General features: G+C 42.0%; 1 protein-coding gene across 4 annotated transcripts in view; it reads left to right on the top strand.

Moving 5' to 3' along the window:
* The first annotated feature begins 5,116 nt into the window (after nt 1–5,116).
* The window catches only part of SMARCAL1 (SNF2 related chromatin remodeling annealing helicase 1), a 38,541-nt gene continuing 28,198 nt past the window's right edge, over nt 5,117–15,459 (top strand). For 2 of the 4 annotated variants that reach the window (XM_081885552.1, XM_081885549.1), the window contains exons 1-5: nt 5,117–5,211; nt 6,826–7,775; nt 10,208–10,258; nt 10,956–11,216; nt 12,596–12,646. In XM_081885552.1, the coding sequence (XP_081741678.1) occupies nt 6,863–7,775; nt 10,208–10,258; nt 10,956–11,216; nt 12,596–12,646 (1,276 nt within the window). In that variant the 5' untranslated portion in view covers nt 5,117–5,211; nt 6,826–6,862. Of the gene's footprint in view, nt 5,212–5,239; nt 5,474–6,825; nt 7,776–10,207; nt 10,259–10,955; nt 11,217–12,595; nt 12,647–15,459 lie in introns of those variants that run through there. The other 2 variants (XM_081885551.1, XM_081885550.1) reach the window with 2 other exon arrangements.

Raw genomic sequence — 15,459 nt, 5'->3', positions numbered from 1 at the left:
CCCCACAGTAGGGTAGAAGCACAGCTGACAGTGGCAAGATGATCCCAGAAAGCTCATGCGGCTTCCTCTCTGGTTCCTTTTTACCAACTGGTTAAGACAATTTAATTCCAACAGATTACCCCCCCCCCTTGATAAGTATCTGATGTTTTAATTACACAGTTCCTTCCTTTGTTTTAATTTTCATTTTATTCATTGTATTGTTTTATGTGATCTTGTAATTTTGTCATAAATGTTGCATATATATTATATGTTCATAGAAAAATAATTTGGATGCCCATTCACAATTATCTCTTGTCTAGTACAGCCAAAATTCATGTTTAGAAATATCATAATACACTCTGTCCTAGAATATGTCACTTCAAAATGCAGGCGGGGGTTCCATGTTTGACTGATCTTCCACATCAATTATTTTATGGCTTCCATAAATAGCACTCATTTGTTTATATGGAGGAAAGTAAAATGGGAGCAAGACTGTGTGGAAGCAAAACCTACCAATCTAGTAAGCTATTGACTCAATGACCCATCTCAATGGTATTACAGACCACAGCTGTTTCTTCTCTCCCTGTGAGATTCTGGACACTGCATGTAAGAGAGTCCCATGGCCTGGCCATTTGGCCTGGCATTTTTTAGGGGCCAGTTTTTAGGGGGTTTTGCTATAGAATGCTATGAAATGATGACAAAAATTTGGCACTGGTTTTGAGGCGATTGGATGTTGGGTTTTGGGTACCCCTGTGCCCCCCCCCCAGCTTTGAGTGTCTATTGTTTCAGGGGCACTACAAAATGCAGGGTTAGAAGCAAAGATCACCAGTCACCAGTGTCAAAGAAATGATTGTTCAACATCAACTTTGTTGGACTGGTCATGTTGTTCGGATGCTTCCAAAGCAACTACTCTATTCCCAATTTAAGAATGGAATGTGAAATACCAGTGGAGAACAAAAGACGTTTAAAGATGTTCCCAAGGCAAATCTTTAAAAATGTAGTACAGTGGATCTGTTCCAGAGGCCCTGCTGCAACCCGAAAATGACACACACACCAAAGTGCTGCGTCTGCGCATGCACAGCACAATTTAGGTCTTCTGCGCATGTGAGAGCAGCGAACCTAGAAGTAACCTGTTCCGGTACTTCCGGTTTTGCTGCGGACGTTCGCCGAAGCAGATGCAAGTGGAGGGGGACAAAAAACAAGGTTTGACTGTATAAGCACTGATAACTGGGAAACACTGGCCTGCAAGCGCTCCAGTTGGAGAACAGCCTTTACCAAAGGTGTCATGGGCTTTGAAGACACTCAAACTCGGACGGAACACAAGGGAAAAACGTGCTAAGAGCAAGACGTGCTTGGCAAATCACACTGTGATCAACTCCCACCCAGAAACCAATGTCCCCACTGTGGAAGGATGTATGGGTCCAGAATTGGCCTCCACAGTCACTTATGAACTCACTGTTAAGACTATTTTCATGGAAGACAACTGACTCAGCTATGGGTGATTGCCACAGAAAGAGAGAAAGCCTATTGCTCTGTTTGTGGGGTGTTACAAAACGCTAAAAAATGTGGAGTTTCGCTACAAAACGATTACAAAACTTTGGCAACAGTTTCAAGGTTTGTAGGTAATGAAGCTGCAATCAACCATTGTTCTAGTTGCTCAGTTGCTCATCTCTCTCTCTACTATACAAAAAGCTACAAAAGAAAACATGGAGCAGGTAGTTCTTTTATTACTAGCAACAAGTGATGGGCAACAGCAGCACAAGGGGGAAAGCTCAGCTAACTGCTTTATGTGTGGGCTCCATAGCATAGAGTCCATGATGAATGCCCATTTTTGCATCCCATTTGCAGCCACCCTGTAACATGTAACAGAGAAAGGTCTCTCTGTGTGTATCTCAGTCAGTGCACAAAGGTTGTCTGCTCTTAAATAAATAATCCCATTAATGTTTCCCTGTGACATCTAACATCTATCAATCTGCCTTCTTCCTTTTTCACCCTCTTAGCTGCTCCTTTTCCTAAAGCATTGTCCATTTTAATGTCATGTCTAATCTCTGAATCCATCTGAGATGGTCAGTAGTTGGAAGATGAGGCCTATATAATTTGATGCTGCTTCTCATTTCTGCAAGAGTTAGAATTGCTCTCATCCGATAATGTTGCATAAAGATGCAACATTTATTTAGCTGAACAACTTTTACCCACTTTACAGTCAAAAAAGGCTTCCAGAATGGGTTACCAAAATGATGACACACACACACACGTGTCTCAATACGATGCACAGGATACAATAAAACAACTGACAAACACTTAAAAACAGTGCAGAAAAGAAGAGCAAATAAATTTAATGGGGCTACAAAAGGTAGAACAGATGTGTTCTTGTGCAGCTCTGAATCTGTTAGCTATCTACTATGACTTACACTTGTGATAGGAATCTTTGAGGTCTTAGATATATGGTAATGTTCATAAGTGTACCAACGAAACACGTACATAGATCAGCACAGGAAGACCGCCTGAAACCATTTTGATTCCCAAACTGACCAAATGTTTTCCCTGCAAGGAGGGAGGGGGGTCAGGGAGCCTTCCCATTGTCTCAGGAATTGAGTAATCAGCATTTTAATGGGTGATAGACTATCAGGAAAGGCAATCAGATAACCTGGCAAACAGGAAAAACAACATTCAAATTTCTGTTTTAGACTGCCTTTTCTGTGATGTAGGTATGATGTATGGGGGGGGGGGGGTTCCTTAGGTTACACCCCTTTTGTTATGTATGTATGATGTTTCTGGGAGTGGTCTGGATCTACAGGGTGGCAATTTCAAAAGTCCATTGTTCTGGGTTCCTCCTCCTTTCCTGCCAGTGAGGAGAGCACCCTGTTGCAACCGATCAATAAAGATCAGGCTTACCAACTGCTTTGCTTCTCAATTTTCTCTGGTTGGCCTGTTATTTTCTCCTACCAATAGGGAACCTATGTAAGGACTCTATATGGGCTCTTGGATACCCCATAAGGGAAAAGGGCAGATTTTTGTTTACAACACATTCTTCCTTAAAGAAGGCCAATGATTTTTCAAACCTTTTACTAAGGAGGGTTTCTTTTTTTAAGTGTGCTTTCAGAAGGGCATATCTTAACCATGAGTGACCAACTTCTATGGACCCCCACAAACATTTAGATCCCTTTATCCGCAGAGGGGAGAAAAAAGTTCCCTGCAGCAGCTCAATTCTGTCCACGTTTACTCGGATGTAAACCCCACTTACTTTAGCGGAACTTTATTGAAAGTAGGCGTGTAGAGGAATTGCAGCCATAGGCTGTATTAATCCTAAACGTTTACGCACTTACTAAGGAATAAGCCCCATTGACTATAGGGCGACCTAATTCAGAGCAGCCTTGTCCAGGATTGCGCTATACGTAATAAGAGCTAAGCGGAGGTGGTTTCAAGCCGCGGAGCTCACAGGAAACGAATATGGCTTGAGTGGATGGGGGACTTCATTTCCCATGGTGCACCGAGGCTAGTTTCTCTAGACCACGGTTCCCACGAGGCAAGGCGCGAGCGGAGCGGCGCGTTGCCTGATGGGAGTTGTAGTCAAGAAGGAGGGTGTTTAGAGGCCTTTTAGGTTGCCGGCGGAGTTTGGGTAATGATGAAATCCGACGGGGACGTTTCCCAGGAACTGAGTTTGCTTTGGGCTTTGTGGGCAAAAAGAAACATGGCTTGCATTGGACGGGGCGGCTGAGCGACAGCTTAGGGGAAGAGGGGCGGGGGTGGATAAACAGCATTTGGGGAAAGGGAGAAGATGTGGATGTAGGAGTTTGGGGCGGGAGTTTTGGTCGAGGCAGAGAGAGAGACGAGGAGCAGAGGGGGGTGGGAGCCCTTCGGCGGGGCTTAGAGCATTGGGGTGGCGCCCCATATTGTGAGTGAGAGGCATGAAGAGCCCCCCGGGGAACTGAAGAGGATCGGGCAGTGGCCAGAGAGTAAACCTCACTTTGGACTCTAGGAAAACCAAGCGAGGATCTCGCGGCCTCTTAAGCACCTGGCAGACACTTCTCGTCCAAGAAAAGTGCATGCCACAATAATCCACAAGACTCTTTCCAGAGAAGAGGCTGTCCCAAGTCTCTTGCAGGAACAACAGCGGGAGAGTGCTGTGGCACTTTAAAGGCTAACAAATTTGCACTGGACTTTTAGTTGTTATTAGCTGCAATAGTTTATCACAGCTGCTCCTCTTTGGAATGAGTTGTTGGGTTGGGTGGCTGAAGTCTTAAGAGGTTCAGAACTCGTTTCTGCCTGCGCACAGTGGCAGGCGTGACCATGTGGTATTTGTGTCAAGAAGCTCTGCGCTTGAGTGGGTGAAATGTTTTGACTTTTAAAGCCTTCTGACTTAGACTGGAGACAGATGTGGCTTGAAAGAGGGATGTCAGCTGCTTGCAATGCATAAAATGGTTCCTGCTTTAGTTTCTGATAAGTACCTTTGCAGGGTTTGTAACAACAACAACAACAACAACTTGTACTTCACCCACCTGACTAGGTTGTATCATTTAAAAAATGCTTTCAATTTGATAAACTCCAGCTGTACAAATCTATGTGTAAAACCTAGTTTAAGAAGTTTAGCTTCATATAGATCACTTAAAATTTGCTAAAGAACTGTTGGATGTCAGTAGCATTAGCATTGGCTTTTTTTCCAGCTGGAGCCTCTTGGGTGGGTGCCATTGCCATTCTAAGAGAACAAGGGAGGTGTTCCTGGTGAATTTTGGCATCTCTTAGCACTCATTAGCTAAAAGGTTGTACCTTGCGAAAGCCCTGTTTGTGTCACCTGAATTGGATACTTCGGATACTTCGCTGTTCTTATCTGTAAAAAGTTGCAGATAGCACTTTTTTGGTTGTCTAGCAGAAGTTGATGGTGGTGAATGGTGGGAAGCCACCTACAGTAAATTTTGCTTCTATTTGAGGCAGCCATCAGTGTTTCCAGTGCCTTTTGTCTCTAGCTAAGTCTTGTTGTCTCTAGTCTAATCCATCTAGAGCTATTGTTTAAGAAGCGCCTGGATCTCAAGTGCTTCTTCTGTTGTTGTATCTTGTTTGGCACTTTAGGAAAGAGGTTTGGTTCATATTCCCTCTTTTTGGATTTGTTTCAATCTGTGAAAACTTTTTTTCTTTAAAGGGCTGCATGATTTGATTTGGCATCTGAACAGATTGTGTGGAGAGGTTTACCACGTATCCAAATGATGTCTCATTTCAATTGTTGTGTGTGGAAAGGTATGCAGTATTGATGGGGATGCTGGGAAATTTACATGCCCAGTCATTGTGAGAGATAATCCAGATTAGGTTGGCCAAGGGAAAATCAACCAGGTCTGACACTAAACCAAACACAACATTGTATGACTCAGCCCAGCATTTGGAGATGGAATTTATGTAACTGTGCAAAGGATAACCAAGTACTTGAAACAAAACTTGGCAAGCACATACCTTACTTGTTTGAGCAGAAGAGGTAGAAACAACATGCTTATTGAATTACCTGGTTGGTGTGATTTTTGCCTATATTGTTTTCTGCTGAACATTATGAATGAATAATTCCCTTTCTTCACCTGGTATAAGTTTCAGTACTCACACCTGTTCATGTACATGGCCAGTGTAGGTGACAGTTTAGGTCCATGTTTAGGCTTGCAGACCTCATGTGTCAGACTCCTTAAACTAGTGTTAAGATGCACCCCAGTGCTTGATTTCTATCATGGGAGTTCTAGTCTGCTCAGAAGTAAAATGTTCAGAACTAGGGGCCTTTTTCCTAATCTAAGATTTATGTGAAAAAGATAGTTGCGTTACTCAGGTTAGGCCAGATGTAATTATATCAGTTGCACCTGCAAGATGTATTAAAATACAGATACATTTGAGTCCATCTTGGGCCCTTGGAATAGGAAAGGGAAGAAATGGAAATATATGATAGAATCTCTTGAAATAGCTAAGTACCGTATTTTTCCATCTATAAGATGCCCCCATGTATAATACATCCCTTATTTTTGTGACCACAACCAATCGCCAGTCCAACCTCGGCACTATCCATGTATAAGATGCCCCCTATTTTTTTGACATTATTTTTCAGGGGAAAAAACCTAGTCTTATACACGGAAAAATACAGTATATCCTGTGTGTGTAGCTAAAAATTAAGCGGTGTTTGGTGGAACAAAAATGTTTAATTACTTTTAGATTAATTGAGTAAAATCCCCTCTTTTCAATCATTTAGCAAGATTTCCCTAATTGATCTGTAGAGCTTTTTTTTTTTTGTTAAAACAAAATGCCAATAACTGGTTGGTTGGTTAGAACATGGTGCTGATAACACCAAGGTTGCAGTTTGATCCCCATATGGGACAGCTGCTTATTCCTGCATTGCAAGGCGTTGGACTAGATGATCGTTAGGATCCCTTCCAACTCTACAATTCTATGATTTATTATTTATTTCCTGCATTTATACCCTCTCTTTCCTCCAGGAAGCTCAAGGCATTGTACATGTCCCCTTCATTTTATCCTCACAACAACCCTGAGAGATAGATTAGGTTGAGTGGTAATGACTTGCTCAATATCACGGAGGGAATATGAACTCTGGTCTCCCTGGTTCTAGTCCAGCACTTTACTTACTATAACATACTGGCTGTTTAATACAAGAACTTATAAATATAGCAGATGGCAGGCACTTTCTGGGAAGAGGCACCTCCCATTTCTCCCACAAGCAAGAAGGGAATGCCTCTTCTATGATTAGGTCTAGTATAATAACATGCACACATATTATCTAAAAGCTACAAAGTTTTTATTTCAGTGCAAATTTTAAACTTACCTGCCAGCTATAACTCCTTTGTTTTCCCCCACCCCCATCTCCAGGCAGTTATAGAGGCTTCCAGTGACTTCTTAACAGAAGATGTCATCTGGGCTCACAGAAGAACAGAAAAGGAAGATTGAGGAGAATAGGAAGAAGGCTTTGGCAAGGAGAGCAGAACGACTGGCAGCTCAGCAGGGTGTTGTTGCTAAGAAGCTGCCTGACCTGCAGGCGCTTTCTAGCTGTCAAGGAAAACTGCAGCAGCCTTTGAAGAAGGAAAACCACCACACCAGCCATCACCTCCAGGTTTCTGGAAACCATGTGGTGCTGGGGAATCTTCAAGTGCCACACAGTGTCTGTAGCTCAGACCTCCAGGCACCCATTTTGTGTGGTGCCCAGCAGAGGGGTTGTTCAGAGGACTCCAGCCAAAATCTAGGCAGGCAGCTGAACAGTAATAAGCAGCTCTCACCAGTGGGGAAAGACTGTCTGAGTCACCCTCATGGGCATTATTCTGGCCTGAGCGCTCAGGAGCAAGGTCAACCCATCCAGTGTAGTTCTAGCACATTGCAGCCACCAAAACATTGTGCAGAACAGCATCAATCTACATTAGACGCTAGTAGGACGCTTTGCAAAAATGAAGGCACCCCAATTCGGAAAATATCTCCCAGTGGCATTAAACATATGCTACCAGTGGACACCAGTGGCATTGTTGCCAGTGACAGTGAAATGCAGGCAAGTGCCAGAAATCCAGCCTGCGAACTCATTGCTGAAAAAGAAGGTAGTAGCACGTTGCTGTTCTATGGCACAAAAAACCTCCTGACTCCTGTAGAAGGGGGCAGGCAACGGAAACTGCCCGTTTCGGAGGACACAGGCAACGTAGCTGAGACACAGAAAAAAGCGCATGATGGCCTCAGAGGGAAATGTGTCAAGCACTCCGATGACCGTTTCCGGGTTGAAATAGGATATAATGCCAAACTGATTGAACTGTTCAGGAGTTTGCCAAGCAAAAAATACGGTAAGGTGACTGATCATTTCCTGTGCCTCTTGGGATTTTCCATAGATGGGGTTGTGCTAGATCTTGTGGATAATGCAGAATTGCCTTTATTTGTATGTTCTGTCTCTTTTAAAAACAGCAAGGATCCGAGCCCTCGTGTGTGAGGAAAAACCTGAATGAACTGCAAGAATCAGGGAGATGTGAGGTTAGGGTGGGCTTCTGAAGTAACATCTGAATCCAGGAGCATGTAGAGTGGGGCTCCGATAACCATTGAGAGGTCTCTAGTTTCAGTAGGCCCATTGCTACTCAGTTTCTCATGAGCTACTTATCTGGTCCTGATATTCCTTTAGACAACCCTCCACTCCCAATAGTGGAGTAGAGAAGAGTAGAGCTGGAACTTATTATCCCTCTCCTTGCATGCTGAGTGAGAAAAGAACACAGGGATTCAAGCTGGGAAGGCAGCCTTTTCACCTTATCTGCCCCTTTTCCCAACGTTTTCTTCACTCAAGGGGACAGGCAGCAAATGTTGGTTGAGGAGGAAGCAGGAGCACCTTCAGATAATGGGTATGATCCCAGACTATTCCATCAGGACAGAGTTTTGGGAGCCATAGAATCCTGGGTTCAGTTCCAGTCTAGGCCGTGGAGCTCTGCAGGTTCCTTAATGGGTTTCTTTCCCTAGAAAGTTCAAGGCATTTTTATTTCAACTGGCTTGTAATGTGTGACACCTAGTTTTATTGCTGCCAGTTTTGATGTGTAATATTGTTTACCCCTGCTGCTGCTGTCAGGTTATTGGTGTGCGTGTATGCGTTGAGTATTGATCGTATTGTATGTTCTTTGTAATCCGTTTAGAAATGGTTTGCCAGTTGTACTTGTATTGATTATATAACAGTTTTCTTTTATTATGTTGTACAGGGCCCCAAGAACATCTAGTAGAAGAGCAAGTTATTATTTACTTATTTTTGGGTTCTGCCTGACGAAGTCATGCTTGGAACAGATCCACTGTAATAAACATAAATGGCTAACTTATATTCCAGTGGGTCTACTCACAGTATGAGTTTGTTGGATAGCAGGCTTCTTGGCCTTTTGTCTAAGGTCAGGCAAAAAAAAATCAACTTGTTAATTAATCTCTTAAGGCCATTGTGATGGTCAATTTGATGTGGGGTGGCCATCGCAAACCACTGATTTTGGGTGTCGTGAAATGCCAGAATAGATTTATTATTGTCGTCTTAATGCCAGAGAGGGGCAGAGTGGCTTGTGGGATGTTATGCCGCTGGTGCCAAAATGACTCCCATCAGACTTGGGTACTCTGCAGGTGAGAGGCAGGGAGGGCAACCTTTTACTGCTCTTCTCAAGCAGTAAAATGTCTTGCCCTAACTCTGATTAGAACTCCTGTTTGAACATGAAAGAGAAATTGCTTCCCATGGCATTTGAAATTCCAGATCTTCTTTGGCAGTCACAGGCTTCCTTGGTAGTCTTGGCCTGCTGTAGTTCTGCTACAGTTATTTCTGCATGCAGAATCCCAAGTATATCCTACCTCATGCTCCACATATGGTTCTCTCCTGACCTGATGTCAGCACTGACCATGTCAGCACTGCCAATGGGGCCAAAAAAATGAAACTTCTCAGTGGTGGTGTCAGGGATAGAACTTTGAGGCAGAGGTCCAGGATCTGACTCAGTAGAATGAGCAGGAGGGACTCAAAATGCAGCAAGACCAGCCTTCTCACAATTTGCAGTAAGTGAAGTAATACAGTGGTACCGTGGTTCTCAAACTTAATCCGTTCTGGAAGTCTGTTCCAAAACCAAAGCGTTCCAAAACCAAGGCATGCTTTCCCATAGAAAGCAATGCAAAATGGATTAATCCATTCCAGACTTTTAAAAACAACCCCTAAAACAGCAATTTAACTATTGTTAACTATCGTTAACAATTGTTAACTATTGTTAACAAGACTATTGATCCATAAAATGAAAGCAATAAACAATCTACTGCAGTCACACAATTAATCAATCAGTAGCTGCACTGGGTTCCACACAGTCACAAAAACAACAAAAAAGAGCCACAAAAATGCAAAATAAATAGCAAAAACAGACAGACCTCAGTGTAACACTCAAAATGGAAGTGTGTCACTCAAATCGGAAGCATAACACTCAAGACGGAGCATGTTCGGTTTCTTCCTGGTTTTCAGTGTTTGGGTTCCAAGTTGTTTGAGTACCAAGGCGTTTGAGAACCGAGGTACCACTGTATACATTGCCATCTAAACAGGAGATTCCCTATCAGGCCATTAAGTCCAGGGGCTTAAATCACTTGACTGGACCAGTGGAAGTGCTACATAGTGCAACGTGTGCTGCTATGCTAGTGTAGGAATTCTGTGCGCAGGTGCGACTTGCCATTTCTGAATACCTTAACAGAGCCATTTCTTCTCCAAAATGACTCTCTAAATCCTGCTTTGTTTTAGATCCTGCAACAAAGATGTGGAACTTCAGTCTGGAAGACTATAGCCATCTCAGTAAGTCATAAGACAATTGACATGCATGTTGGGTACAGAATGAGTCGGCACAAAATCTGGGCCACAGAGCCTATGGTTTCTTTCTTAATATGATTTGCTTAATTCATAGCAGAGAAAAAGTAGTTTATATTCAAAATTTGGACTCTAGATGTACAACAAGTGCATTATTACACTAAGTGCATTATTCAAAGCTAGTCCTACGCACAGTAGACCCACTGAAGTTAATGGGCATTACTAACTTAGATTCCTTAATTTCAGTGGATCCACTCAGAGTAGGATTTAGTTAAGTACAACCCTAGATCTTTCTCATAAAAGAGTTGTTCAAGAGCTGTTTGAAGAAAATTATTATTCCGAAAAGAAAAACATTGTTTATTAGAGTGCAGTTTGGGATTATTATTTTTTAAAGAAGAGGCTTTTGTAGCACATCAGTAATTGAAAGTTCAGAATGCCAGCAAATTCTTTGCTCTCCAAGTGTAACTCAACTCACAGAGGGAACAGTCCCTGCTGAGTTAGGAGTAGGGAGAATAACTGGATGTCTTCTGAGCTTTCCTGCTCTGCTTTTCTTCTGCATTTGAAAGTCTCTGGTGCTTTTTCTGTCAGCTGTCTTCAATTTTCTGCTTTCCACAGGCAGTTAATTCCCCTCGTCCCATTATCCATTTGTTCTTTTTTTCTTTGGTCAACCTGTTTTTCTCTATAGTGGAACAAGCAGAGCAACTTCCCTCTGTGACTTTGACACCTCTGGAAGGAATGAAAGCAACCTCGAGGGCCACTGAGTCATCTTCTGTTGGTAGAAGTCCTCCATTGAGGTCCCTCTTGCAGACATGCAGTGGCTGGCAGAAACCATCGGCAACCATCAGAGGGAAATGTGTGCTGATTTCATACTCTCGGTTCGAAGTAGACATTGGCTATGCTGACAGCGCCATAGGGGTGTTCAAGCAGTTGAATTCCAGGAACTATGGTGAGTGATCTAAGCTGATGCCTTCACTTCAACAGTGTAGCCATGGTCGCTGAAGCTTGCACCTTGTCTTTCCAGGTGGTATTTTCCCTCTTATTACCTTCCCTACATAATTTGTCTCATGTACCGCTTGTAATAAAAGCAGGGAGTTGGCAGACATAGATACAGGATTGAATTAAAGCCATATGAAAATATTAGGCAAGACATGTCAAAAAGAGTATATTTTATACTTGAATTATTTTTTTAAAATATATATTTTGTTGAAAACTGGTTGCTTTTTATGCAGTTCCTTTGGCTGTTTTTGATATGTTGCGTTTTGTTACTCACATTTATTCAGAAGTCATTTTTAGTTTAATTGCAATGAAAATATAAAAAGCAAGGGACAAGGAAGTTCTTAGGTTAATGCGTTCCATTGATGGCATTTTCAAATAGCATGTTTGTATGTGGCTTCATTTACTCATCTGTAATCCTGGTTGTTGATGCCAGTGTTTTAAAGCCCTACCTTTGTGATCAGGTCAGCATCCAGGTTCCTGCTCTATATCTCCTTTGTACAAAACTAAGGGATGAGAAATTGGCCTTTTTGGTCATGGTGCTATGACTGTCAAATGCCCTGTCTCCCAAGGGAAGCCTGCTTGTCTTAGTATCTACTTTATTTGGAGAGGACTGTTTTGCATGATGGTTTAGCATAACAAGGGTGAGACAGAGCTAGCCCAGATTCCACCCCCACACCTTTCTTATCTGGCCCAGCTACAAGGCGATCAGAATTTTCTGTTTCCGTTTTTGATTAGCCACCGCTTAGTATGTTGCCTGTACCCTAAAATACAGCGGTACCTTGGTACTCGAACAGCTTGGCTCTCAAGCAAATCAGCTCCCAAAAGCCACAAACCCGAGTGAGTGTTTCGGTTTGCAAATGCTATTTGGAAGCCGAATGTCCGACGCGGCTTCTGATTGAAGCTCCTGCAGCCAATTGGAAGCCGTGCCTTGGTTTTCAAACCGTTTCAGGAGTCGAATGGACTCCTGGAACAGATTAAGTTCAAGAACCATTTTTAAATACATATAGTGGAGATCTTTAAACTGTGATTTATGAAGTTGCCTCATCTCCATTAAAACATTTTCTAAAAAGTCAGGACAAGAATTGTAAGTTGTACTAAAATTTATCCAAATGTGCAAAATATACATATAAAATAGAACAAGGACTATGTAATAATAACATGAGGGGGGGGGGACATATAGACAAGCATTGTCCATTTGTCAAAGTGAAAAATGAATCATCCTGTAAATAACAGGATATCAACTATTACACACAGATTCTTGATTGCTAGAATTTCATATTAGGTTGATGTACTTCGTACTTGCTTATTTCCATATTATGACTCTTACAGATATGAAGACTAGAAAATGGAATTTTCTCCTGGAGGACTATCTAAGACTAAGTAAGAAGCTGCCTCTCAGCAGGTTTTATTCTTTTGGAGGGGGGGGGGTTTACTCACTTAAAACTAGGTTCTTAGAAATGGTCTCTTAAAGGTACTTGACATGGTCACGAGTTTCCCTTTTGCCTCTTCTGGTGCTTTGCAATGGGGATAATGCACTCACATTGAAACTTACTTATAGGATGGCATCATAACACAATATTGTCTGTGTGAAAAGTAGACATGTTTATTAGTATTTGCAGCCTAATCTTTTGAGTATCTTCTACATTTGGAAAGGAGAATCTGTGGTCCTCCAGATGTTGCTGGCCTCCAACTCCCATCAGCTCTAACCAACAAAGTCAGAAGTCAGGCATAGCAACATCTGGAGGGCCACAATTTCCCCATCCTTTTTGCACACCTTCAGTATTGAAGGCAGTTGCATCTAGTAGAGCAGCTGTTGTTCCTCTGTAGTAGGTCTAATGGGTAATTTGGCACAGATTTATTCAAAGGTAGGAAAACTTCCATCCTCTTTGCTGGGGTGAAGGTGTTTGTGTGTATTTTAAAGCCATCCTATTAGGGTTTTCTCCAGGCCCAGAAAGATAGGAAGCTGTGCATCATCCTAAAACAAGTCTGGAAACAGAGAATGCAGCCAGATATTTCCTGTACCTTCGGACAAATGTTCAAGTTCTTAATGGATTAGTTGCAAGGAAATAGTAAGCAGGCCTTTGTAGATGCTCTCAGCTCTGGTCTAAAAATCCAAGACCCAGGCTCTACAGAGTGTGAATGAAGCAGCTGGCTCTATGCAAGCGGAGACCTGCAAAATAGTGTGCCATCGTGAAGGGTGCATTGTTTGGGCAACTGGGGTGGGGAAGATTGCTTGTTAGGAGACTGAATTCAACACTGCACTCTACCCCTGCTCACTATCTCCTGAACAGCTTCTCTGCAATTACTTACAGTTATTTATTTTTTCTATATGCATGTTGCTACAGCTGCTGGATTGTACTGTGGAATGGGGGTGTGAAATGCCTATCTGGGCTCTCTTTGTCTTTTATTAAACCAGCTAGGGGTACAAATACAGAAGCTGGATTCCATGTGCATGGCTCTTAGTTTCATTGGTACCACTCTCACAAAGAGTCTCCAATCCCGTAATATGGACTTTTCTACCATAGCACAATTTCCTTTAAAAAAAGGATCTTGCTCCTTGTATCTTAACAGTTTTACCTGTTTACACACTTGCTCAGCTGTCTTGAGATAAAAGGTCACTTGGGGACAAGGGAGCGGGGGGAACATTTTTTGGATGAATCACTCAAACTACTGAGACATCCTGATTTTCCAAGCCTGTCTGCAAAACAGCAGCGATGGCATAATTGCAGCAATTTGCTAGTTTATAATTCCAGCAAGTAACTTTCTGAGCGTAATAACAGTGCAGGACTCTGTTTCAGCAGGGAGAGGCTTCTTTCCTTGCTGGAGGAGCACAGATTAAACGAAAGGGTGCATACTGAATAGCCTATCCTACAAGCACAAATAGAAATTCTTTCACATATTTATATGCTTTCAGAATGAAGGATTTTGCCTGGATAGCAGGGGTCTAATCTGCTGCCTCCGTTCTAGAGATAACCGAAATTAACTGTAGTTTGCAGTCAATACCCAGGCTCTTATAACGCGAGTGCAAATCTGAGTCTGCTGAGTGTTTTGTTTTCACTGTCAGAATTATGTTCCAGTCTGTTGATTTCCATATTTTAGTGATTTTAGTTTTCTTTGAAAGGAAAGGCCGCTTGCAGGATTTTGTATCTTTTTATTTGTTGCAGTGTCTAATACATCGTGGCAACATTTTGATTGCTGTGTCAAGAAAAAAATTAGTGTCAGTGCTAGTTTAAGATGAACAGACAATGCTTAATCCAGAGTCGTTATATTCAGCATTTTTGAAATGAATCATTTTGTCATTTTATTTTTAGAAGAGGAATCATTTTAAGATATATAAACACTTGGCAATTCTCACTGTTGTCCACTCCTGATATGATTCTGCTTAAAAAAAAAATGTCTGAGAAGACGGTGGGAAGCAAAGAATGTAGGGGACTCTTTCTATTGGTGGGTTGCAGACTGAGATGCTAGTGAATTATATTTCAGACTATTTCACTTTAGTACTGTGTTCAGTTCAAATAATTAGCTATATAGGTGTTTTGTAATATTTTGTGTGTGCAGTTCCACACAAGTGAAATGTAATTATGAAGTTTGGTACTCTGCATGGAGTTCAACATTATAGCGGGAGCCATTTTAGAAAATTGAAAGTTTCCAGTCCTTATTCATGTGAAATTAGGTTTGAAACTGTGTGGGCAATGACCTGTTAAATCTCAGCAGTCGGTGGGATGGATCAATAAGATTTCCAGTGATCGGTGTGTGCAGATTCAATAGCATAACTTTTCTGCTTGCCAGAAAAATAATAAACTATGCAAACTAAGCAAAGCTGTCCAAACATGCTTGATTTGCATAACAAACAAACTTTGTTTTGTTATAGAACTTGCCAAAATAAACCTGAGCATTTTTTGAAAGTACTGCATCACCTTCTTTCTTTTCCTAGCTCTCTGTTTATATTATGTACTTGTGCATGTGTCTATGCACCTTGCTTACATTGGCACTTTTCACGAAGCCAATTCTTTATTGGCTGATCGGCTGCAATAAAGCACTTGATTGAAGAAGTCATTCTTGGGAAAAGTAGTCTTTTTCTGTCTCAAAATGAAAGAACCATAAAATATGTAAGTAAACGTGCAAAGGAGGGTGGTCTAGGACTCTGCATAAACACGGCATCTGTTTGTGTGCTTGTTCAAACTTAAGTGAAG

The sequence above is a fragment of the Podarcis melisellensis genome (genome assembly GCF_964234715.1).
Source record: "Podarcis melisellensis genome assembly, chromosome: 1".
NCBI classification, from domain to species: Eukaryota; Metazoa; Chordata; class Lepidosauria; order Squamata; family Lacertidae; genus Podarcis; species Podarcis melisellensis.
The sequence above is the reverse complement of the archived record's forward strand: the minus strand, read 5'-3'. Positions and strand labels throughout refer to the sequence as shown.